The sequence below is a fragment of the Nelumbo lutea genome, chromosome 3 (genome assembly GCF_056320005.1).
Source record: "Nelumbo lutea isolate HS-2025 chromosome 3, American lotus-T2T, whole genome shotgun sequence".
Lineage (NCBI taxonomy): Eukaryota > Viridiplantae > Streptophyta > Magnoliopsida > Proteales > Nelumbonaceae > Nelumbo > Nelumbo lutea.
In genome coordinates, this window is record NC_142686.1 from 2,196,500 (window position 1) to 2,220,691 (window position 24,192).

General features: G+C 38.4%; 2 protein-coding genes across 4 annotated transcripts in view; one reads left to right on the top strand and one right to left on the bottom strand.

Moving 5' to 3' along the window:
* The window catches only part of LOC148862344 (ATP-dependent Clp protease ATP-binding subunit ClpA homolog CD4B, chloroplastic-like), a 28,528-nt gene extending 23,421 nt beyond the window's left edge, over positions 1–5,107 (top strand). Inside the window, 5 exon segments of the mRNA XM_088976533.1 lie at positions 1,705–1,922; positions 3,219–3,294; positions 3,371–3,460; positions 3,659–4,163; positions 4,166–5,107. Coding sequence (XP_088832659.1) covers positions 1,705–1,922; positions 3,219–3,294; positions 3,371–3,460; positions 3,659–4,163; positions 4,166–4,779 — 1,503 coding nt within the window. The 3' untranslated portion in view covers positions 4,780–5,107.
* Positions 5,108–5,950: 843 nt separating this feature from the next.
* LOC148862345 (dual specificity protein phosphatase PHS1-like) lies at positions 5,951–23,781 on the bottom strand. Of its 3 annotated transcripts, none has more exons than XM_088974968.1 (11): positions 23,582–23,781; positions 23,359–23,457; positions 22,527–22,641; positions 15,611–15,815; positions 12,581–12,754; positions 12,327–12,487; positions 10,585–11,671; positions 8,883–9,029; positions 8,574–8,801; positions 7,274–7,431; positions 5,951–6,801 (listed from the first exon to the last, which is right to left on the bottom strand). In XM_088974968.1, exons 3-11 carry the CDS (start codon positions 22,535–22,537, stop codon positions 6,432–6,434), a joined length of 2,541 nt encoding a protein of 846 aa, XP_088831094.1. In that variant the 5' UTR covers positions 22,538–22,641; positions 23,359–23,457; positions 23,582–23,781; the 3' UTR covers positions 5,951–6,431. The 3 variants fall into 3 exon arrangements, with proteins under 3 accessions (XP_088831094.1, XP_088831093.1, XP_088831095.1); XM_088974967.1 differs by having other exon boundaries at positions 22,527–22,672; positions 23,582–23,752; XM_088974969.1 differs by lacking the exons at positions 23,359–23,457; positions 23,582–23,781 and having other exon boundaries at positions 15,611–15,810; positions 22,527–22,630.
* Positions 23,782–24,192: the final 411 nt, after the last annotated feature.

Sequence of the window (24,192 nt, forward strand, 5' to 3'; positions counted from 1 at the left end):
CCCCTGAAGCTGCTACATTGAACTCCAATGCTAATCCGGGTTCAAAGAACTCCCCACAGTGGGTTCCAAGAGATATATCAGAGGTAAAAGTCTCTGGCAAGACTGTTGCAGATGCAGATTGCCCTAATCTGAGGTATACTAGGGACCGATCGGAGGAGAAAGAGGTGGAGGATGGTGGGTGGTATGATTATGACCTATTTGATGATGATGATTCTGGTTCAGATACAGGTTCGCTAATCAGCAGTTTGGTGAAGAATGATGAAGTGAAGATCTGGAAGAAACAACATTACTGATTTATTTGATGAGGAGGTAAATGTGGTGGGTACAACCCCTGTTCTGACTCTACCTACAATAGAAAGAGATTTTAAAGAGGCTGAGGAGAAACACTGAAGGCTTCACAAGAATACCATTGAAAAGAGTAAGCAACAAATGATTGGAAGTAGTTTGCAAGGTGGGTCAACAAGGAGTTGGAAAAGATTATAGATACAGAAGTGCAATTTAGCAAAATGTTGGGCCATTTTTTTTCCATATTCTGGGAGGCGAAGATTTTGCTAGAAAATGTTTTGTGGAGTTGGAAAAGAAGGAATGGTTAGTGCAGATTGGGGGATTTTAGGTGGTCTCTAGATGAGGAGTGTTTGGGTCTACGGTTAGGGTGAAAATCGGGTTATAGTGTTTGTAAGAGGTTTTGGTTGTGAGGTGTTCTATTTTGTAGGTCGGGCTGAGGGTTTTTTTTCTTTTTCTTGGGGTGATATCTTATCACCTTTCTTCTCTTCTCTTTCTTCTTCTCTTATTAATATTTCCTTTTTTATTATTTTATTTCCAAAAATGTTTAACCTCTTGATTGTTTTGTGTTTCACTTGTAATATATTGGCCAATGAAAGTTGTTTTGGTAGAAAAGGCAAACCAAAAAGTGCACATTCTTTGCATAATGAAAACTCTCTTTGTTTATCCATTTATTTGTTTTCTCTATTGGTTTAATTTATGAAGAAGTTCCCTTGTTTTTCATATAAACTGACCCCTGTCCAGCTTTACCTTCTCTATTTTGTGTCATCTTGATTACTTGATGTTGGTTTAGAATTGGTTTCTATAAAGAAACATGACTAGATTCATTCTGATTCAGGACCAACATTTGCAACGTTTAGATACTGTTTTTTTCACTTTAAAAATGTACAGTATAAGCAAGGATTTCAATCCAATTTCAGACTACACTCAACCAGATTTAAAATTAAAATTGTGGTTGAAGTTCTAGTGAAAACTTGAGGTAAAAAAGACCATTACCCAATGTTGGTCACAGCTATCTGGGGGTCTTGGGAAGGATAGACTGGATATGGTCCTAAATTATTTTTGTACAAAGTAGCCACTCAGACAAGAATCCACATTCTCACATTTGCCAGCTCGAGATTTTACCATTACACCAAGTAATGGCCCCTTTCAAAGTACGTCAATACTGTAGTTAAACTATTCTAGTTTTTTATCTCTTTTTCCTCATGCTATCTATATTTATCTCAAGTAGGATCCTATCGTTTACCTTTAATCTAAAGCATCCTTTTTCTCCCTTTAATATCAATGTTTTAATGATCTTGTATTCCCGATATATCTTGTTCCTGTCACTTTGGAAACTAGAACAAGATCTAAAAATTTCTAACTTGATGAAGTTTAAATCCTTGTGCAGAATATGCTTATAAGTTAATTTTCATTATGCAGTGTATTGGTGCTACTACATTAGATGAATACAGGAAGCACATTGAGAAAGATCCTGCATTGGAAAGACGATTTCAACCTGTAAAAGTTCCTGAACCTAGTGTTGATGAGACCATACAAATTTTGAAGTGGCTTCGAGAAAGATATGAGATTCACCACAAGCTACGTTATACAGATGAAGCCCTAGTAGCTGCTGCACAGCTTTCATATCAGTACATCAGGTCTGTTATTCTGGACTGCCTGATATCAGTAGAGATTTAAGGGCCCTAAACCTTGAATGATTTGTAGTACTGAGTGCCATTTTAAGGCAGCATAGACATATCTTTATTCCTACATGTAAATGGTGCAATTGTATACCTGATCCACCAACTTGCCTCATTTTCCAAGGGTTTTTTTGCAAGTATGTCAAACTGCAGATACCAGTCTCTGGCTTTCCCAACTTTACACAGTTAAACCTTTCTCCCCTGTTCGTCTTTTAAGAAAAGGCCTGGTGTGTCTAAAACCACAAGTAAGTTTTATCTTGCTTTCTTTTTCCAGGTTTGGTTGATTAGTCCATTACTTAGTCAAATCATGGTCAGGTTAAGGTTTGAGCAATAACAACGTGTTGGTACATTTAACTGGGAATGACACCAAAAATCAATGTCTCCATGGGTTGGCAGCCTAAATCCTGTTTCTCCATTTGGCTTTAAGGCCATATATTTCTTAGGCTCAGTTTGGAAAGACTGCAAATACAAATATGTATGGTGCAAAAATAATCTGAGAAATTTTCCTTAAACGATGGTTTCTCCTCCTCACTGGTTCTTTTTGAGAAGAGATAACTACTATATTCAAAAGGGGCAAAAGGGGGGGGGGGTTGGAGGTGTACATGAGGAGATGTAAAAACAAACCATCAGGATCTCACAAGTCACAACTATAATATCACCCCACGCAAGGGGGCAAACTATCAGCACCATACAAAAAATTTCTATCCACCCCAGATTTAGCCAAAAGATCTGCAATTGAGTTCAGCTCCCTTGGAATCCATCTAAAGCCGCAATGCAGAGAAGAGGTTATTTCTGAGATCTCATTGAGGAAATGTCCCAACCTCCTCACTGGTTTTTATGGTTGATTGCCTTCCTATTGTTAAGATGGTTCTTGCTTAATTCTGTGTGTTTACTGTAAAGGTAGAGCATTGCCTGAGGTCTTGTCTTTGTTGTTTGATCAATTGATCTATGTTAGGAGGGTATTGCTTGTCCATGTCTTCGAGGCTTTCTAAGCCGGAGATCTCTACAATATTAACCCTGAAATTAATTTCGAATATCATCTTCTATGTGGAATGATGAACTTGTAATTTTCTCATTGGTACTTTTGAAATGTGTAGTTGCTGATTTTTGCATTACAACTTAATTCTGTGTGGTCTTATGATTGCAAGAAAGGAATTATTAGCAATGTTTGTCTGGAATTGTATAGTGCCTTTATAATTCCTCTCTACTGCTTGGGCTTGATTTTTTTTTTTTAAATATTTCTGAAATCTCCAGTGATCGCTTCCTTCCTGATAAAGCAATTGATTTGATTGATGAGGCTGGTTCTCGAGTTAGGCTTCGTCATGTGCAGGTATAGGTTGTTCTTATTATAGTATATAATTTCCTTTTGGATCACTTCTTCAAGTTAAACATGTTATTCTTTGCAGCTCCCTGAAGAAGTCAGAGAACTTGAAAAGGATCTGAGGCAGATCACGGAGGAGAAGAATGAAGCTGTGCGCAGCCAAGACTTCGAAAAGGTATATCTTTAGAGAAGATTAGACGTTTATTTCTCCAGCCTTCCATACTCGTTGAGATTCTGGTGAACCGAATATGTTGACTTGCTTAACTTGGTAAATACAAAGGATTCTTTAGTTATCTTTAGTACAAAATGGCTTCCATTTTTGGTTTGCAAGCCATTTGCATCTAGTAGGCTTATAATGCAGAATACTTGACAGGCTGGGGAGTTGCGGGATCGGGAAATGGACCTCAAAACCCAAATGGCAAACCTTATAGACAAAAGGAAAGAGAGAAGCGAGGCAGAGAGCGAAGCAGGTGAGGAAGGCCCTGTTGTGACAGAATCAGATATCCAGCATATTGTTTCTTCTTGGACGGGCATCCCTGTTGAGAAAGTATCATGCGATGAATCAGATCGCCTCCTCAAGATGGAAGAAACACTTCACAAAAGGGTGATAGGTCAGGATGAAGCTGTAAAAGCCATTAGCCGTGCCATTTGTCGTGCCCGTGTTGGGCTCAAAAACCCCAACCGACCAATTGCTAGCTTCATTTTTTCTGGTCCAACTGGTGTAGGGAAATCAGAACTGGCCAAGGCACTGGCTGCATACCACTTTGGGTCTAAGGAAGCTATGATTCGGCTTGATATGAGTGAGTTCATGGAGAGGCACACCGTCTCTAAGCTCATTGGATCACCCCCTGGCTATGTTGGCTACACCGAAGGTGGTCAGTTGAGATAGAGAAGGCACACCCTGATGTCTTTAACATGATGCTTCAGATTCTTGAAGATGGAAGGTTGACAGACAGCAAGGGCCGAACTGTGGATTTCAAGAATACCCTCCTGATAATGACATCGAATGTTGGAAGCAGTGTGATTGAGAAGGGAGGTCGCCGTATTGGTTTTGATATTGATTATGATGAGAAGGACAGCAGCTACAACCGGATAAAGAGCTTGGTAACAGAGGAGCTGAAGCAATACTTCAGGCCAGAATTTCTGAATCGATTGGATGAGATGATTGTATTCCAGCAGCTCACAAAACTGGAGGTGAAGGAAATTGCCGACATAATGCTGAAGGAAGTGTTCGATAGGCTAAAGGTTAAGGATATAGAGCTTCAGGTGACGGAGAGATTCGAAGACAGGGTGGTTGAGGAAGGGTACAACCCAAGCTATGGTGCAAGGCCGTTGAGAAGAGCGATAATGAGGCTATTGGAGGATAGCGTGGCTGAGAAGATGCTAGCAGGAGAGATCAAGGAGGGGGACTCTGTCATCGTAGATGTTGATTCAGATGGGAACGTGACTGTGCTCAATGGTAGCCGTGGTAATCCGGAGCCATTGCCTGTGTAGTCAACTCTTCTCACATCACGCCAACAATGTGAATACTTTTGCCATGAAAAGGTTTTTAGTAGTTTTTTTCTTTAGTTCGATAGTCTAGGTTTTCATTGGTTATGGACATATAGCTTCCTTGTTCTACAGAGTTCTAATGATGGTTGAGTGCCAATTAGTGGGTGGTTGGATTGGGTTCCGAGGTTGTATTTATTTATATACATCATGCCGTGCGTGCTATTTTTTTAAGCATTCGCGGGAGATATTCTTTTTAATTAAAGCTTTCATTGTAAGAGAGATTACATTAGATGCTGAGAGTTTTCAGCTTGATATTTGCATTTTATACCTAGTATCAAGGCTTTATAAGCTAATTCTATATCTAGCCACATATAAGATTTGGAATTTATTTGGACTTAGGCCGTGCCAGTCCAGCATGACTCAGGCCTTGCCAGGCCCAGCCCAGTCACTGTAGCAAGTGAGCCGTTCTAGACTTGGGCCAAACCCTTGTGCTGGGCTTGTGTTTTGAGGCCCACGGATGGCGGCATGACACTACACTGCTCACATATATTAATATATTATTTATGTATTTAATAATGTTTATATCATGGTTTTTGAACTGTCGTTGACCCATATGGTCGGACTGTTCAGCCCCGGAACTCGTCCAGACAATCGGTTCCGCTTCACCCTTAACTCATATTTTGGCAAAATATCGTTGACTTAGTTAACAATCTGCTAATTCGGGTGGTCGAACCATTAACCTGTTTGACCTGGATAATGTTTTTTGGCTGTTTTTTATTTTAATTATTTTTATTTTTAAATTGGAGTGAACTGTTTGTTTGAACTGGATGGTTGAAATGTTGACCTAAAAACCGGTGGCTAGAGCAATTTTGATTTCGGGTTGGTTTGTAAAACATTTGTGTATATGAATATAGTTTTTATTTTCAATTTTATTTTATTATTTCATATGTAAACAACTGGAGTGTCTACATCAAAATTCATATGGAATAAGATTATAAGATTTTTTTTTATCAATTTTTTATTTATCTTATTAATTTATTTTAACTTTATTATTATTATTTTTTTCAAATTTTCTAAAAAAAATCGTGCCACCCATGGCCCGGCCCACTACAGTACAGGTGGCCAGCAAAACCTGTTTTACACGTCTAAATATTAGCCAGTGAAAAATTTCAGCTGGACAGGACGGGTAAATGCACCGAATACTAATTTCACAATAAATAATACATGCGTTCTTTTAATCGGATGGAAGAAACTCAAAAGATATCCCTTAATAAAAAAAAAAAAATCTAATGCAAAGAGGACGCATCACGAATGAAGACCATACAATACTATATCAGGACATCACCATCAGTTCAGTTATTTCAAAGATGGCTATGCATGAGCCATGATCCTACAGTATTCAGTAGAGAAGCCATGGCACTCCCCAATATTAGCCTACTTGATTAAAATCCGTTAATGCAAATGGATGGCAAACTGATGGTTTAATCTGAAATTCCCTCTCTTACTACTGCATGGTACCTAGGCAGGGGCCAGGATATGAAGATTAGTTTATCTCCTGAGGGTACTACTGACTATATCCTTGATGCAACTCATACTAGTTCTTGGTTAGTCTCATGCATCTGGTAACACTTCCCATAGATTGAAGGACATCAATATTATGGATTGCAACCATCACTGATTGAATGAGAATGCTTCTGAATTGGGCTGATGCTCACGCTGCGGCTCATCTTAAATACATTAACAGCCTTGTGTATTTCCTTGGTCATGGCACTATCCGCGCTCCTCGATGAGAGTTTCTTATGTGACTTCTGCAAATGAAGCCTGAGAGAGGTGCTGCTCAGCCCTACATTCCTTCCACAGATTGAACAAACTTTCATCATTGGCTTTCTTTGCTGCCACTCCATGGAAACCTTTCCGTGCACTTTCCTGTCAAGTTCCATAAGGATCTTTGCAAACCCATCATTGGGTTGTGCTCGGCGATGAGCTTTTTTTAGGAGATTCCATGCGTCTAATAAAGTGAAGTTCCTGTATAATCAAAAGTTTTATAGAATGAGACTTTTCTACACAGGAAAGTGAGAAACACACGTATTCAATGACAGAAAAACTTGTGTTTTTTCCATGATAACTAAATAGTTGAATGACTAAGAAATATATAACACTATGCCATCACTACAGAATTTCCTGAAAGCAAAAAAGCATGTGAACATGCTGAGAGCATGGCATCCAGCTGCATATCCGGAACACTTCCCATGAATTTAACATACAAGAATGGGAGATAATCCTACTGTATGGCTGGATGCCGTACTCTCAGAGTGCTCGCTCAGGAGATCCGGGCTCCCAAGAGGGAAGATTGACCGAGGCAATTTTGTCATTTCTAAGGGAGGGAGCTAAGAGATCATTCCAGATAATGATAGCCACCAATTGGTAACTACTCCCCTGTAAAAATATCATACGTGGTGGTTTTGCACTAGACATAAACAACTACCCTGCAACTTACTTCTTTAGCATCAAGTAAGCAAGAACCACTGTGGCACTTCTACTTCTCCCTTCAAAACAATGAATGAGAACCCTCCCACCTATGTCTTCCACATAATCAATAAAATCAGAAGCTTCTTCGAAAATTTTACTGATGTTTGAATCCTCATCATCACATACCTGTGGAAATGCAGCGGTTTGCTTTATCAATAGCATGAAATACACAAATAGATCGGCTGCAGTTGGCAAGTCAAAGTGCCAATAAGAGGTAATGAAAGCCATAACAATCAATGAAACATAATGATTACCATATAGATGGTTTAATGCCAAAATTTGAATAGAAATTGCACATTAATTGGATCAAGAAATGCTACAAGTACAAGTCCAAGAATTTGATTAAATTGAACTCTCATGTGGCATCTTCCCGGAGAACTGGAGTCTAAGTTTTAATTAAGTTATTTAAAGGGGGCTCAAAGAAACGAGAAACTGACAAGGAACAGGAAACTCCTATAGAAATGAGCCCAAAAATGTTCCTGCAAAGTTAAATGAACAGCTTATAATCTCCTAAGGAGTTGAAACCATCAGCAAAACATCATGGATGTCTACAAGGATGGTTGACACTAAAATTTGAATTGAAAGTAATTAATTGGATGAAAAATGCACAATGTATGATTATAATTCTTTCATATTGATTAAGCAGAACTCTCACACAGCAAATTAGATCTTATGGTTTTCAAGTAGGAAGGAGTTCCGGGATGTCTTTATGGATTCTATCCTTGGAATCTAGCAGGCAATTATTGGATATGCACAGAAAAGAAGGCTATGCTCTAGTGAATCCTGGTCATTGTGGAAGAGGGTGAACTTTCAGAAATATGATGATCTCATTCTTATGAGCTGCTTGGGGACAGTTTAGGAAGGAAATTTCTCAAGGGCAGAATCACTTGCTGTGATAAAAAAAATAGTAGAATTATTTGCTATTTTATAAAGCCTAAAGCTTGCTTTGATAAATTGGATGGCATGTTCAGATGACAGTTTCTGACCTCTTAGATACTTCCTTAGATAGGCAAGGGCCCTAACATCCTCCTTGAACATCTTGTTCAGGTGGACTCCTAGATCTGCTAATGCTTTGGTTGACTTTTACATAGAGGAACTTCAATACTGGTCATAGCTACCAAAAAACAAAAACACAAAACCCATTCATTTGTTCTTTTTTTTTTTCCTTTTTGAAAAATCCTGTTGTGAATACGATGAGATTAATATATAGCAATCTCAAAGAGCGAAAGACCAACAGTAAGAGAAGAAATGAAGGGATAAGAACCCACAGAGAAATTCTTGTACACGAAAAGATCAGGATACTGAGAATCTGATTGACCAATTTCGTTTGAACACAAGCACAGAATATGTGTGATGCCCAAATACTGAAGTGTGTAAATGGATTTTGCAGCAAGGGCCCCACCAATGAACAGACTACTTGTGATTGAAGATGGCTTCTCTGTATTTGCAGCATCAGATATCATGGCAATCCTCTCAAGAATATGCTCAAGACGGACCTGCAAGAAACCCAAATTTTAATATCATTTTTTTTTGTTTGAGTCCAAGTATATTCAGACTGAAAAAATGGAGACTATTACCTTTAATTCATATGCATCAACAACACTATTGGTATCACTCCCCTCAAAAAATCCTGTAATGAAATTATTCTCTTGACACAGTTTAATAGCATCTGACCTAATCATTTCATTCCATTGTTCCAATTCTCTGTTTAGTTCAGCATCCAACTGGATAGACCAAAAAAGATGGGATAGGCCCCAGGTGTTAGTGAAAGACACTTTTTGAAGGACAAAAGCACTGATAAACAGTAAAGCATGAAAAACACAAAATTCCAAGTTCTAATGCAGGTAAACTACTACAATTTTCACAATGAACTCATTGATGCTCTTTTACTACAGCCATATTTTTGGAACTAATATCTCTGTTAAGGTAGTGAAGAAACCCATGGTACATACTGTCATCAAATAAAAGAATGCATATAACAGACAAGTTAAGGGTGGGGGGTCCACCATTCAATGAAACACACCTAGAAGATCTCCTTCCACGGATCGATACCATTTGGATGATTGCACAACTTATTAATAGAAGATATTAGATGCTTCCAACCATCCACTAAGGTCAACCTTAAAGTAGAGTTCTATCTTCTAAATTTGCTCCATATGATTGACTCCTCGTATGATGCCACTTTTTATTAGCAATAGATTAGTTTCTAATTGAACTTTTTTGATAAATTTTATATATTTCCGCATTTGGACATTATGGGGATATTATGGTCATTTTGTAAATTCTGTGGGGTTCAACTTGGTAATTTGTTTTGTTTAGACATAGTTGAGATGTGTTTAGAATATTATGTTTCATTGGTTAAAGAGTTTAGGAGCTATTTACTTTCGAGTTCTTAGCTTTGGAAAGGAGTATGGTGGACACCCTAAATAGTCTAAGGTTTCTAAACTGTAGAATAAATGTAGGTCCTATTGAATGATGTTGGGTTCTCTCTCTTTTTTCTCTAAATCTAATTCTTCAAGCAGCCATTATAGATATCAACAATTCACAAGTTCTTCATCAATGAGAGCTCATTCTTATTCCTAAATAACGGAAATTAATCTAGGTAGGACATTCTTCAATACTTTTAGGACAAATAACATTCCAATGCCTCCAATAGTAAGTCTCCCCCAATCTCCCATATCAATCATCTTTTATCTTACAGAATTTTATTCCAAATTTTCATTTAAAACCCTAACTTTTTAGAATGTAATATTATTTCTCTTATGAAGGGAAACTTTCTTTCTTTTGTGGAAAGCTTGTTCAAAATACATTCCATCATCCTAACATCTTTACTGAGTTTCACTAAAGAAAGATTCCACTTGTACATTTAGTTTCTGAATCTTCTATTTTTCCATGGTCCCAAGGAGAATTTGCAATTCTTAATTCTTTGATCTAAAACCTTACCAACCTCTTTCAATCCTTAACTTTTAACCTACAATGAATCATAAACCCCGTCTTATCCAATCAATCTATCCTATACTCATCCTTGGAAATATTAGTCTTATATCAACTTGGTATCATAACAGTCAACCATACATCACATTGATTGGTGAAACAATATCTGTAACAGCAGAGGCTGACATGAAAGAATGTCATTATGGTTTACCTGATGGGGTATCAGTTTTTTATAATTTAAAGACAAGTCGAAAATCAGAGGAAGATTATTTTTGCTTTCTTTTTCAACAGTTAGTTGAAAGGTTCAGTTTGCAGATGCTATTTTTCTCCTATGATATCACAGACCTTGGCAAATTTGTTGAAGTCACGAAGTTTTGCTAACAGAAGGCTTCGTTGGGACTCTCCTCTGCCTCTACACTTTCCATGCCAACCTTCTCTTGAGATGGGAAAAGCTTGGTCAGGATTTTCTTTGTATCCTGAAGTTGGTGTCCTCGGGGCTGTTCGCTGCAATTCTGAATCACTCAACTCTGTATGTGTCTCATTTATACACCGTTCTTTACTAACAGGGGAAAAACAGTGAACACCGACTCCAATTGCATGTGTGGGTGACTCAGAAACCCCTATATCCTCCTTGTCAAAATCCCCTGATAAAAATTTATCTGTGACAGACAGAAAAGCTCGTAACAGGATATCCAGTTTCTGATGAAGTGTGAGAAGAAAAATATGGAAGCCTTGCAAGTCCCTGAGAGCAGCACGGAACCCGCTTCGGAATTCATGGACAAATGTAGCCATATCAAATAAAGACGAATTAACTTGTGTATCAGCCTCTTCTGGTAAGGAAAACCCTAGTTTTCCACCTGTTATTTCATATAAAAGGCTAGAGGAGTACTCAGCACTATTGAGAATAAGTTCAACCAACTTAGGATAATTTGTTTGGTCATTGGTGCGTTTTCCAACAGGTGGTCGGCGAGGAATGCCAGTGTCAATCACCACAACATGACAGTTACTGAACTTTGCATCTTCGTATCTTAGGCTCTTAAGGTTTATGCTACTGGATCTGGGAGAATCCATGAAGTCAGAAACATCTGAGCTCTGAGATATCAGTTCAGGGTTATGAGAGCTTAGTTTCAAATTTGCAGAGTTGACCCTTCTTTCCTTTTGAAGTGTCATAATTGTTCTTGGCCTGTATCGTCGTGCCATAGGATCAAAGGCTTCTTCCACTGAATCCACATCTACAGGGGGTGCCTTATCAGAAAAAAGTAGATTTGTGAAATTTCCCCGCCAACCAAGCTGACGGCAAGGAAGCCTGTCTTCGTTTCTGATGACAAGGTCCAACACCAATATCCTGCCAAGAGCTGCTGCTGTTTTTCCAGCAGATTCCCTTGGATCAAATGCATTCAAGCTTTCCAGCAAAGGAGATCCATGAATATAGCTGCAAAAATTAATCACTATAAGTTATTGTCTGTAAGTTACTGATAAAGAATGAGATATTCTATAATCACTATAAGCAGCAGTTTACCGTGTCTTTTAAGTTTTGCAGTACTTCCTACCCCAATCAGCCCATGTCATGTGGCTATGGAGACTGGAATAGTCACTAAAAGGACCTTTACCCAATGTTGTTCTTATCCTGGCTATGCAGGGTCTTGGGAAGAGTTTAGTGGATAGGTGGCCCCCTTTATTTTTATTTATTTTTTTGACTTTCGTTATCCAACTGGTTTACATGCAGAAGGTTGAATTGTGAGAGAGATTTCCGACCCTAAATATCAGTCTATATTCATGAAACTAGCAATCTTAATGGACCAAAACTCCATGCTCCCATTCCAGTTTCTTCCACATGATGCCTATGCAGGAGGTTGAACCATTCAGTAATTTTATCCGACATAGGGTTGTAGATGACACCAACAATTTGAAGAAGATGGAATTTAGGCTAATAACCAGGTTAAGAAATTGCAAATTACTGAATGCTTATCCACCTTCCATGCATATCAACTAAATGTGTTGCACATGAGGAAGGAAGCAATAATTCTTTAATTTGCTGCATTATCAAATAAAGCCTTGTCTATTATAAGGTCAGGTTCTGTTTGCACTTCATCAAAAGAAGGCAGCGGCTCAATTCGAGAGCCTCCAACAACTCTGAACACGTCACTTCACCAACTTCGTCATTCTCTGAAATTGCTGTATCTTTTGCTTTTTCTGCAGCTTCTTTGATCTGTTGCCATTCTGGGCTAGAATTGTGAATGACCCTAGCCTGCAATATCCCAATAATGTGTTTTGGAATAGAGTTAGATCCATGATCCAATGCGGTAGTGTATCAAAGAAGTGCTCAAGTAGATAACAGAACTTGTGGAGTTCGAACTCCTAGACATTTTGCAAATTCATAACCTAGTCGCTCTGATTGTGTAGCCATCCTCGAAGAGCCTATCTTTATTACAGCTGCTGCTTCTTTTATGTTGTCATCATTTCCAGGTCTGCTGAATAGGGCAAAGAAAACAACACCCCCAGAATTCACAGTGACCTGCATCACCCAATTGAAGATAAGGGGAGGTTACAAAAGAAAATTAATTCTCTGATGGGGTGGGTGGTGGGGAGGTTAGATTTCAGACACACATAATGATTAGGGGTGTAAGTCAGGCCAGGTTAGGTCGCATTGATGTCAACCCTAACTCAACCAAAGCTATGGAACGGGTTTGCCCAACTTTTTTACTTTCTTTTGCCAAATGTTCTTATTTCCTAACTAAAGGGTTGAGTTCCATTCAGTTATATATTGCCAAATGTTCATACAAATATGAAGTTAAGTTGGATTCAGGTTGGGTTGGGTTGACCAAACCCTAACTCAGCCAGAAGTCAAGTCTGATTCCTATGACCATAGCCTGAACTTAAACCCAAATTTTTTGGGTTGGTTTGGCTGACCCAGCCAAGATGAAGCCCTAATAATGATGACAAACATATAAAATTGATAAATATAAGCTGTAGACAAAGTACTGGGTCAAATTCCTGCATTCTCTCTAGAAATGATTTTCTTATTGTGTGAGGTTAAATCCTTATAAATATAAATTATGCAGATTATAAATTTTACAAATATAACAAAACACCGATAATGTTGCAACCCAATCTTGGATATTGTTATAAGTGACAAAGATTTAAGTATGCTTGTCTGAAAATGTGTCTGTATAGGTTTGGGGAACTAATGGTTATTAGTTTAATGCCAACTGCCAAGTCCAACTCACTGTTTACATGCCTGCCCTAGCTCACTAAGAATGGGGACATAGTAAATGAATGATATGTTTGGTGTTGAAACTCAAGTGTCGCGCAATTTGGTAGCACTGAGTCTTGATGACATGGATCATGTGTCAGGTGCTGAGTAGTCATGCATACCACAAAAATGCAACATGATTTTTGTGGTACCAATTGCATGTAGTATCTAATTATGCAAGTACCAAAAGTTGATGAGGAAGGATGACCTTATTGAGTCATAGGCGCATAAATTGAATTCTTCGTCATCATCCAAGCCTTTATCCCAACTATATGGGGTCGGCTGCATGCATCCTGTTTCACCAATCTATTCTGTTTAATGCCATATCCATTGTTAAATTATTGGTGCTTAAATTATTTCTTACAAATTTCTACTTATGTCCTTTTGTGTCTACCCCTTTCCCTTCTATCCCCTTCAACTTGTAACAAATCACACCTTCTTATAGGTGTTCTCATGGTCTTCTATGCATATGACCAAATCAATTTATACTTTCTCTCATTTTATCACCTATTTGAAGCCACTCCTAAGTTCCTACTAATGACTTCACTTCTGATCCTAACTTTTCTAGTGTTTCCACTCATCCATCTCAACATACATATTTCTACCATACTCATTGTTTGGACATGTTTCTTACAGTTGTTTTGCAGAATTTTCCTTTTAAGACCCACATTGAACTCCATTCAAGTGATTCTCAAGTAGAGAATCGCCCCATTCCTTTGCATATTCATGTTCTGAGTTTGACTAGGCAAAAAACCCTCTCAAATTTTCCTTCTCTGGCAGGTAGAATTCTTGAAATGAAATGATGATGGATGGGGTCTCATGTTTCATGTGGTCTCATGTTTCATGTAAAGACTAAGATACCAAGATTTGGTCCATCAACAATGCATCTAACTTCAACTTGATGAGAATCCTTGTATTGAAGTGTAAAAAAGCTGATAAAAAAATATTCCTTCTCTGGCATCAAGGAACGACTGCAACTCATTCTCTTGTCTCAAATCATCAAAAGATGCCATTTCTAGTCTCTAGAATAGCTTTTCTTAAGTTCTATCATGGCTAATTCGAAGAAGTAAGTCTCTCAACCTGTGTAGTTAGTTTCTTTTTTTTTTCAATTAATTTTTTGTTATTTAGTACTTTTTTTCATCATATTTCTTGATATTTTGAGTTTGGGTTGATTGAGATTCCAAATCTTGGGAAGATTCTCTTCAAGCTTCTTGCAATTTTAAGATTAGAGGGAGAGAGACAAGGGCTTCAGTGAAATTAGTACCTAATTCCTAATAACATCCTCTCAAAACTGAGATTAAGAGATGTTAGAAGAAATTCTTCACAAGATTTTGGAATTTCATCTCTTTCGGATTTAAATTTTAAGCCTAGATAAACCTAAGGTTGGGCTGCCATTTGCAGCCGGGGGTATTCTTAGCCACAATTCTAGAACCACATTGTCAGTAGTCTCACTATGTGTACTGATCAAGTACACCAACCTGCAGGTCACACTATTAGTGCAATACAATAGGCCATAAAAGCTCATTAGACATTGTTGAAAGGTCAAAGCTATTATGTTCTAGATAAAATCTCAGTTAGTTAAACATCCTGCATTCTCTAGAACTGATTCTCTTCTTGTATGAAATTTACAGCCCCTCTAGCAAGTGGATCTTGGGGTGCAGTCAAACAAGGGGTTCAGCCTAGACACGAAAGATTTTTCCACTCAAATAGGAACATATTTTTGCTTTGAGCATTTTCAATGGATAATTAAAGTGAGATGGTGCATCATTTAATTAATTCTCTTATCACTCTTGCAGGTGCTCCAATGCCACACAACTGTGAACTCATCCAAACTTTTGGGTTGATAAGATCCAATTAGGAAATTGACAGAACCACCCCCTCCCTTTTTTTTGGGAGAGAGAGACCTAACAACCCAATGAACAAGTTTTCAAAATGAAAAAGAAAACGTAGTTGTATTAAGCTAAAGGTCCACAAAATGGAAATCCAGAATGCTCCCCAGATTGAAAATGCAGTGCACAGAGGGAACAAGTGACTGTACATGGTGAAATGTAAAAAGACTAAAATCTGGGAAAAAATAGTTGTGCTCTTCAAAAAATAATAATAAAAAAAATCACATACCTCAAGAGCTCTATTTGTTTCATCTTCAGAATGTTCAGTGCTACTACTATGTTCAGTATGGTGTAGTGAAGAAAGCATATCCCAAGAAAATTCACTTGATTCAATGTCCAACATGGCAGCTGCCCCAAGTCTTTCCCACAAGCTGATATCTGGAGGTTGATCAGAGGGCAACAAACTTTTTGACTCCAAAACTAGTTCCCCTGCACTATAATGAAATGCAACTATAATGTCATCTACTGGAGATAAAATTCATTTAAAGAGGCAACAAGCAGGAAAGGACATGGGTAGGGGTGGCAATTTTTCACCCAACCCGCTGAACCCACTCAATCCACTCATTATCAAACCCATCCAACCCGCTCATTTATTTGGCGGGTTGCGTGATCAACCAGTCATCCAATCCGTCCATTTAAATGGGTTGGATTGGATTGGGTTGTAGATAACCGTTGGGTTAACTATTACAAATATTAGTATTAATTTCTTAGTTTTATTTATTTTTTTTTATTTTCTTCATTTGAATTAAATAATTTATAATTAATGCATTAATTTTCTATTAATCATTGACTAAATTTAGTTTTATCTTAAATCAACACACTTCACCCCACATAAATCCAAATCAATTTGACCCAAGTCCGGACCAGTTCAATGCAGTATGACCTGATCCAACATATACCGATCCGGGGTGACCTGAATCCGAAATAGACCTCGGACGGGATCGCTCGAATCCGAAATGGGTCGTCCGATCCAACCATTATTTAGACAACCCGACCTGACCCAACACAAGTTGATTCGGGTAAACCCAAATCCAAAACGGGTTGGACTGGGTGGGTTTGTACCCTAAACCACCCTGCTTGCTTTGCCTGGTTTGGATCGTCCAGTTTGGTTCATATCTGTACAACCCGAACGAAATCTGGCCCGATCCAATTTACTTCTTTTGACCCGCTTTGGGCCAATCGGTTTGGCCCCAAACCCGTGCACAAACCTAATATGAGCCGACCCAAGTCAATCCACCATTGATTGAATTGGTCCAGTCTTATCCAACCGGATTGAACCGGCCCAATCGGATTTGGCCCAACCAAACTGAATCGGTACCGGTCCGATCAGACTGAACCGATTTGGGCGGGGTCTAGTCCGACTGGACTGATCTAGATCTAAACGGTTTAACCACTCTTGAACTTAATGTGATTACCTCGAAGACAATCCAATTAGATAGTTCAAGTTGGTCTGACCGGTTTGAACCTATGTGGTTTGCCAAATTAAAAACCCAAACATAACTAAATGGCTTTGCTGCTTGTATAAAAATAACATGCATATAATGTGATTTAAACTTTCACCACTTGTGTAAATAGCAATTACTATTACCACTAAGATATGACTAACTTATTTGTTAAAAAGGAGTTAGTTTTTTATTTTAAGTATATAAATATAAGATTAATAGGTTTGCACGGATTGGATTAGTTTAAAGTAGGTTTGAATTGAATCCAACCTATTTAATTTTATATAACTGATGGATTAAATGAATTAAGTTAAAACTCAACCCAAACTCAACCCAACCCAACCCAACCCGTCCAATTACCACGGGCATACATGCTAATTATCAAGTACTGATCGATCGCTTATCAACAGCTAGCGCAAAAAAGACAATGGGATTTAGATAGCCATTAAACTATAGAATATAGTACATATAGCTACGTAGAGATAGAGGCAACAATCAGGATGCACCGGTATAACCTATGCTGATAGAAACTTTGATTTTGGGTGGCCATCATACTTTATTTGAAAAGTGTAGACAACATACCCCTGACACTGCGATCCAAAGTTCTTCTTCACCAGGGGAAGCCAAACATCCTTCTTCCTGATGAGCTTTGGAAAACGTTGGCCTTGCTGGCAACATCACCAGAAGAAACTCCCCCCTGGGTGGATGTTGCTGCAATGACCATGGGAAATGCGAGTAAATTTTTGAACGTTGAAAGCTAAGGAAGAAAAAATATGTATTTTAAAAAGGGTAGAATTGCCTTTTTCATCAATGTATATTTTTTTTCTTTCCAGTGACACGAGAAAAAATATGTATTGTTTTCACTTGGGAATTTCACAAGAGAGTCTCTTTTGTCTCTGCATTCTGCATTTGATGATTAAGGCTTTGTGTCTATCAAATTGTTCTAAGTAATGTTGAATGGTAGGAAAGGGGTGGTTGACTAAGATACCGGTAATTGATTCTTGGGTGAAAATGTTGGGGCCTCACAACAACCACCAACCCATAATATATAATAACAAGGTATTTGAAATAATAAGTACGAGAAATCAAATAGTAGCAAAAAAGATGAAATCCAAGCAAAGACAAATAAATCAAGCACCACGAAGAATACAAAGATTTATGTGGTTCGGATTTATCGTCTATGTCCACGGGAGAGATAAAATTTGTTCTTCACTATAAAAGAAAACTGAGAACAATACAAGTACCTTGCAGCTTGCAGCCCAAACCAGCCCTTACCCCTTGTACACCCGTTCTCCCTTTCCTCTCAACCAGAAGAACAAAAACAAGGGAAAAAACCCACTTTCACACCAAGAGCACTTTGTATTTTTCTCTCACACATTTCTCCCAAAAAACCTTAACCCTATATACAAAAGAAAGCTTTTATATATAAAACCTTTTTAACCTAAAGAGATACCACACCAATCGTTAGATTAAAATTAATCCAGCGGTTGTAAAATAAGACACGATCCCAACAAAAAAATCATAATTCTCTGTCCAAGAGAAATTGGCATACTTGCTAGTCTCCTCCACAACACTGATGAGAGCTTAGTTGGATATTTAACTAGGTTTCTATCTATGCTGTGACCCAGAAACTACAAGTCTTTACTCATTATTTCTTCATTTTGATTACAACGATTTCTATTGGAATCTAAATTATATATAGGAGCTCTCGGTATGATAGAATTGGTCTGCCCGGAATCTTATGATCTTCTGATTAAGCATTGCAAAGAAGAGAAAGAGATAACAATGGCATTTGGCATGTGACGGGGGGGGGGGGGGAGAGAGAGAGAGAGAGAGAGAGAGAGAGAGAGACTCAGGTTGGACGCCTCTATTTTTAATTTTATTCACAGTGATTTTATCAATGGTAAAATATAAAAAAACCTCTCTTGAAGTTTCTGACAACCATAAAAATCTCTCTTATAGTTTCATTTTAGCAAAAACCTCCCTTAAATTTTTAAATAAATAAAAAAACCTCTCTTTTGTCAATCACCAAGAAGGAAAACATTCAACCAAAGAATCAAAAATTTTCAAATGCATGTTTTACCTTTTTGCAAATTAATGTGCATCTATTTTTACTAAAATACCAATGCCAACCTCTTTACCCAATCTTTTTCCCCATCCCACTTTATCCGGTCTTATAGTTTCTTTTACTGTGTTTTCATTTTAGGGTAAATTTCTTAAACTAGCCCTATGGTTTAGTGAATTGACTAAGTGTACCCTTATTGTTTGAAAATTGACTAACGCTACCCCTGCTATTTCTGACAATTGACAAATACTTCCCTTATAGAAGGATTAAAAAGACTATTTTGCCCATCATTCTTCTAAAAATTTTCAAAATAAAACTTTTGACATCAGTACCAAAAAAATCATTAGAATAATCTTTGACTAAGATGAGTTTGGGGCCGATTTCAGTCCTTTTGGTTCGATTAGATGATGCTAACAAGCATATAGGACCAAAAAACCCAAATTTATTTTGGTTTTCTCAAACTCAGATCTCAAATCTACGATCCATGTTCCAGATATGCAACCAAAGATGGCACCAAGAAAACTAATGGGTTTTGAAGATGCTCTTGTTTTGACAGGCACTGATGAGAGAACCCAATTCATTCTTGGATCCTTGAGTGTAAACCATTGGGATCCTCTATCCTTACACCCTTTCTTTAAGTTCGGAGACCATCGATGGAATAAGGACAAGGTTCTTCCTTCAATCCGGACTGAATTTCTCTCCACTACATATAGAGCCTCCAGTTTTGAATCTAGCATAATAGAGGTCGACCCCCTTGAATCAACCTAATCTCCAACACTGATTTATAGTTCCAAATCCAAGACACTGAGCCTTTAGTAGCACCATCTCATCGCCCTTGTGTTCTATTTGGCAACCATTAATAGCCAACCGTTGCATTCTCGTCATCCTCCATGACAAGGGCATTGTAGATGCCCACAAGTTAGTGATAGAGTGTGTCATAGATGGCACTGTTGGTGGACGAACGTGCGAAGCTACCTCTGTGGAAGAAAATTATGACGATGATGACTTTTGTATTCAGGGGACGCTCAAGCTCCATGATACTTGACTAAGTTTGAGCTTCATCGGTCGGGGCTGGCTGGTTTGTCCAGCTGAGGAGGCTAGTTGTGCGGTCCACTATGACATTGAAAGAGAACACTCCATCGACGGGGGTGTGTTGGTAGTGACTTTTTGGTCGAGGAAATCCACCATATGGTGGTTGAACGCACCATCTAGATGGCGGAGGAGATTGTAGGCCACTTGAAATTGGAGATGAAGAATTGTTACAACTAAATCCCTGAAACTTTAAGTGAGAAATCGATTGATTAGGGTTATCCACTAGTTGAATTCTTTGCCGCTCCAACTCGTATTGTTCGAATTCATACAGAAGAGAACCATCAATACCTACCAAATGAACAAAGAAATTGGATAGATAAGATGCCTCAGACTTGCAGATATGACGCCCATTGCGAGACGGGGAACCCTAATTTTGCCCCCTTTTTTTCCTCTCTTTCTTTCTTTGAGGCTCGGTGTTTGCTGGAAGTGCCTGTTCGTTCTTTTGTTTTTTCCATCTTCTTTTATTCTTTATTCTTTTTCTTTTTTCATGTTTCACCCAGGGATAAGAAAGAGAAAGATGAGTAGCCAACCAGTTATTGGGGTGAACTGGTGTAGATAGAGGTCAACGGGTTTTTTTAGGAGTGGTGGAAAGGGAATTTTCAAAATTTTTTATAAATATATTAGTCACATGATATCATATGTAACGGAAAGTTAATGGATGTTAACGGTATGGATAGACTTAGTCAGTTGTCAGAAACAGTAGGGGTAGCATTAGTCAATTTTAAAACAGTAAGGGTACACTTAGTCAAATAGCTAAACCATAAAGGTAGTTTAAGAAATTTACCCTTCATTTTATTTACAAGCAAAGTAAATAGAGTTGTTTAAAGGGCCAAACTCTCAATAAAAGAAGAGGAAGCAATATCAGTATCAGAAAAGAGAAGATAGGAAAGAAAGCAAGCAAGAAAGAAAAAAACGCTTCGATTCCATTTTGCAGTGAATTGATCGACGAACATGGAAGAAGGAAAGAGAACAATACATTGTCTTATGGTTGATCTAGAGGCTCCTTCAACAGGGCTACTCTATTCGCACCACTGTTCAAATCTGATGTAGGCGCTCGTGGTCCAGTCCAATAGGAGGCCAGCATGCGTTAGGCGGTGACATCCAGAGTGGACCCAATCAGTGTGCAGGCGCAGCAGTGCTCGGCGAGCTCTCTAGGACCAATGGTGCGGAGTCATCTAGTGGCCTTGGATGGCTGCCCTCCTGGCGTACGGATTGCATCTGGACCGTCTGAGCTTGTCCACTTCTAGGAAGCCTCAAGTATAAATAGGATGTCGTAAAGGATCTAGAACTTAAGACTCTTGAGCTACACGATGAGAACTTTTATTCTCCCTTGCAACCTCGTCTGAATCCTCGTACCTCAGACCTTTGTCATCTCATACCGACCTCGTACTAACTTGACCATCGAAATCCTCGCCTTGGGTATCAACTCGAGGCCTCTGCCGTGTTCTCTCTCCACTCTTTGCAGGGCCGATCTACCCACCCTCAGCCACTTCAGACCTTGGGTAACTCGATCTCACCTTGGCTTAGGAGCGAATTGACAATGTTGACCTCGGCCTACTCCGAGCATCAATAGAATCCAAGTACTTTCTTCTTTTTTCTTTTCCTTTCTTCCTATTGTTACAACTTATGATATTTTATAGATTTCGTCTTCATCTCAAGCTTCCTTTCAACTGAACATTAGATCATGTTCAGAAAACACATTGGCTGTGTTTTGGGCATTTGTCAGTTCTTCAAGGGTAACCTACTAACCCCTTTTCTTCCCTTTCAAAACCAGAGTTCGAGGAAGATGTAAATTATCTTAAAATCCTTTTGGGTGCACTTGAGAAGCACCAGATCTTTGAAGCCGATCTCAACAGATTAGACAACTTTGAACCTATAACCGATGGTTGCATAGGAGTCTTTAACGTTGCACATCCCATTGATTTGGAAGGGAAGACTCCACTGGACACTGTGCTTAAAACATCAGTAGAAGGAACACTAGGCATTCTCAAGGGGTGTCTAAATTGCAAGACGGTGAGAAGAGTCATTTACACTTCCTTTGTCTCAGCTTCTTTTAGCATCAACAAGGACATGAAATTGATGAGAAAGTGTGGACATATGTGGATTTCTTTAGGGCATTTAATCTTCTTGACACTGCGTATGCCCTTTCTAGGACTGTCATAGAAAGGGAAGTTCTTTAGTTTGCTGAAGAACATGAATTAGATGTTGTTATAGTGTTTCCTTTTGGGGTAAAATAAGTATTTGAAAAGATTTGATTCTTTGGTTTAACGTTTTCTGTCTTGGTGATTAATGGGAGGTTTTTTGTTAATTTATTTAAAAATTTAGGGGAGGTTTTTGCTAAAGTGAAACTATAAGGGAGGATTTTATAATTGTTAGAATCTGGGAGGATTTTGTATTTTACCCTTTTATTAAGGGTAAGTATGGTATTTTAAAAGACAACGCATTACATCATCATTTTTCACAAGAAAAAAAAAGACTAAAGAAACACAGAAAAGGTTTATATATTTTTCTCTAAAATTAAAATTAAAAGAGAGGAGAGAAGGTACCTCAAGGGCATAATTTCGATCCTTTGGAGAGGACGGTTGGGAAAGCCGGAAGAGCGATATCTGCCACTGCGCCTACGAACCGAATCCAGCCATTGGTTGAACCGATAAGCTGGACCTGCCGTTTTATCACCCAGTAGATACAACACCTGAATCATATATTATAATCATTTGAACAAAAAAGAGAAAATTCCACTTTAGTACCCTAAACTTTGGGGGTAGTGTCAAGTTCGTACCCAAACTTCTAAACTTTTAAAAAGTGTCAAGCTGGTCCTTGTCGTTAACCGACCATCAGTTATTTGTTGAAAAAGTCAAAACTACCCTTCAAAAGAAGACAATGTTCATTGTCTTCCACCTTGAGACTGAACTAGTTATCTTCAAAGAAAAAGAAAGAAAAAACATGAAATATGATAGAGGGAAACAATAAATGAAAGCAAAGAAATAACTAGACAAGAACGTGTTTCAGATCTAAAGGTAGAAGATAATGGCTTAATTAGTCTAGAATCTGAAAAGCCTCAACTGGTTTAGTCTCAAGGTACAAGACAATTATTAATAGTGTTTTCTTTTGAAGGGTAGTTTTGACATTTTCAACAGCATGGACCAATTTGACACTTTTTGAAAATTTAGGTACTTTAGTAACATATTTGGAAGTTTTGGTATTGACTTGACACTACCCCCAAACTTCAGGATACTAAAGTGGAATTTTCTCAAAAAAATAAAAAAGAAAAAAATCCATAAATCAATCATAGTGGAATTTTCATTTGAGAAAAAATAAATAGAAAGGAGAGCATTGCCGATGTGAGTGGGTTAAAGTGGGGAAGGGAAAGGAACTCACCCGAGAAGAGAAGGTGGGCTGAGATGGGACTCCAGATTCGTCCGATAATGAGAGGTCGAGATCCTTCTCTTCTCGTTCTTCGTCTTCTTCCTCTCTCTCCTGCAATCCCACGATGAGAAAGAAGCCAAGTAGAGATGATGATGATAAAATTGTTCTGAGTATATACTCAGGGATTCAGAAAATGGTGAAACCAGTTTACTAGCTAGATTGAGCTAAATGGTACCTGAACATTGTTGTGGTGGTGGGCTTCCTCTTCTTCTCCTTCTTCTTCCAGTTGTCGTTGCTGCTGCAGGGTTCGAGAGACGATGGCAGTTTCCTCTTTTTCCTGCCGAGCCATTATTCTTTGCGTTTTGCTTTGTTTTCTGAATATTGGAAGGAAAAGGAACAAAATCATCAAAATAGAGAAAGGAAGATTGGAAGCAGAAATGCACGGAACGGAAACGCGGTCAGTTCCTCTTTTTGCGGGTAAACACAAATACTGAAAAGAAAAGGTCCACCACCTCGTGGTCGTGGCGGTGATGATGGACTTGGCTATTGCCGAAAGAACCAAAGCCAACCAAGCAAACAGGCAGGCACCCTCTTACATTGCCCTGCCGCTGTTCACGTACGCAGTCGACTATTCTATTCTCAAACACAGCATTGTTACGTTCAGTGGCAATTTGGCTTCACGTCCAGAACACCATGGACACAAAGTTACGGTGACGTAGGATTAACATACCTATTTTTCATTGCAAAAATAAAAAAAAAAACAAAGAAAAATCTCAGCTTTTAAATTTAGAATTTTGATTCATACACATGTCGACCAACTTATGATAATCCGGCCCAGTTTGCACT

Excerpts from the sequence above, each read along its gene's own strand:
- LOC148862345 (XM_088974967.1), bottom strand. The coding sequence starts at position 23,752 with ATGATTTTGTTCCTTTTCCTTCCAATATTCAGAAAACAAAGCAAAACG. Across the intron at positions 9,030-10,584 it reads ACTTCAACAAATTTGCCAAG|TTGGATGCTGAACTAAACAG; the intron begins GTCTGTGATATC and ends TGGTCTATCCAG. Across the intron at positions 8,802-8,882 it reads TTGATGCATATGAATTAAAG|GTCCGTCTTGAGCATATTCT; the intron begins GTAATAGTCTCC and ends GGTTTCTTGCAG.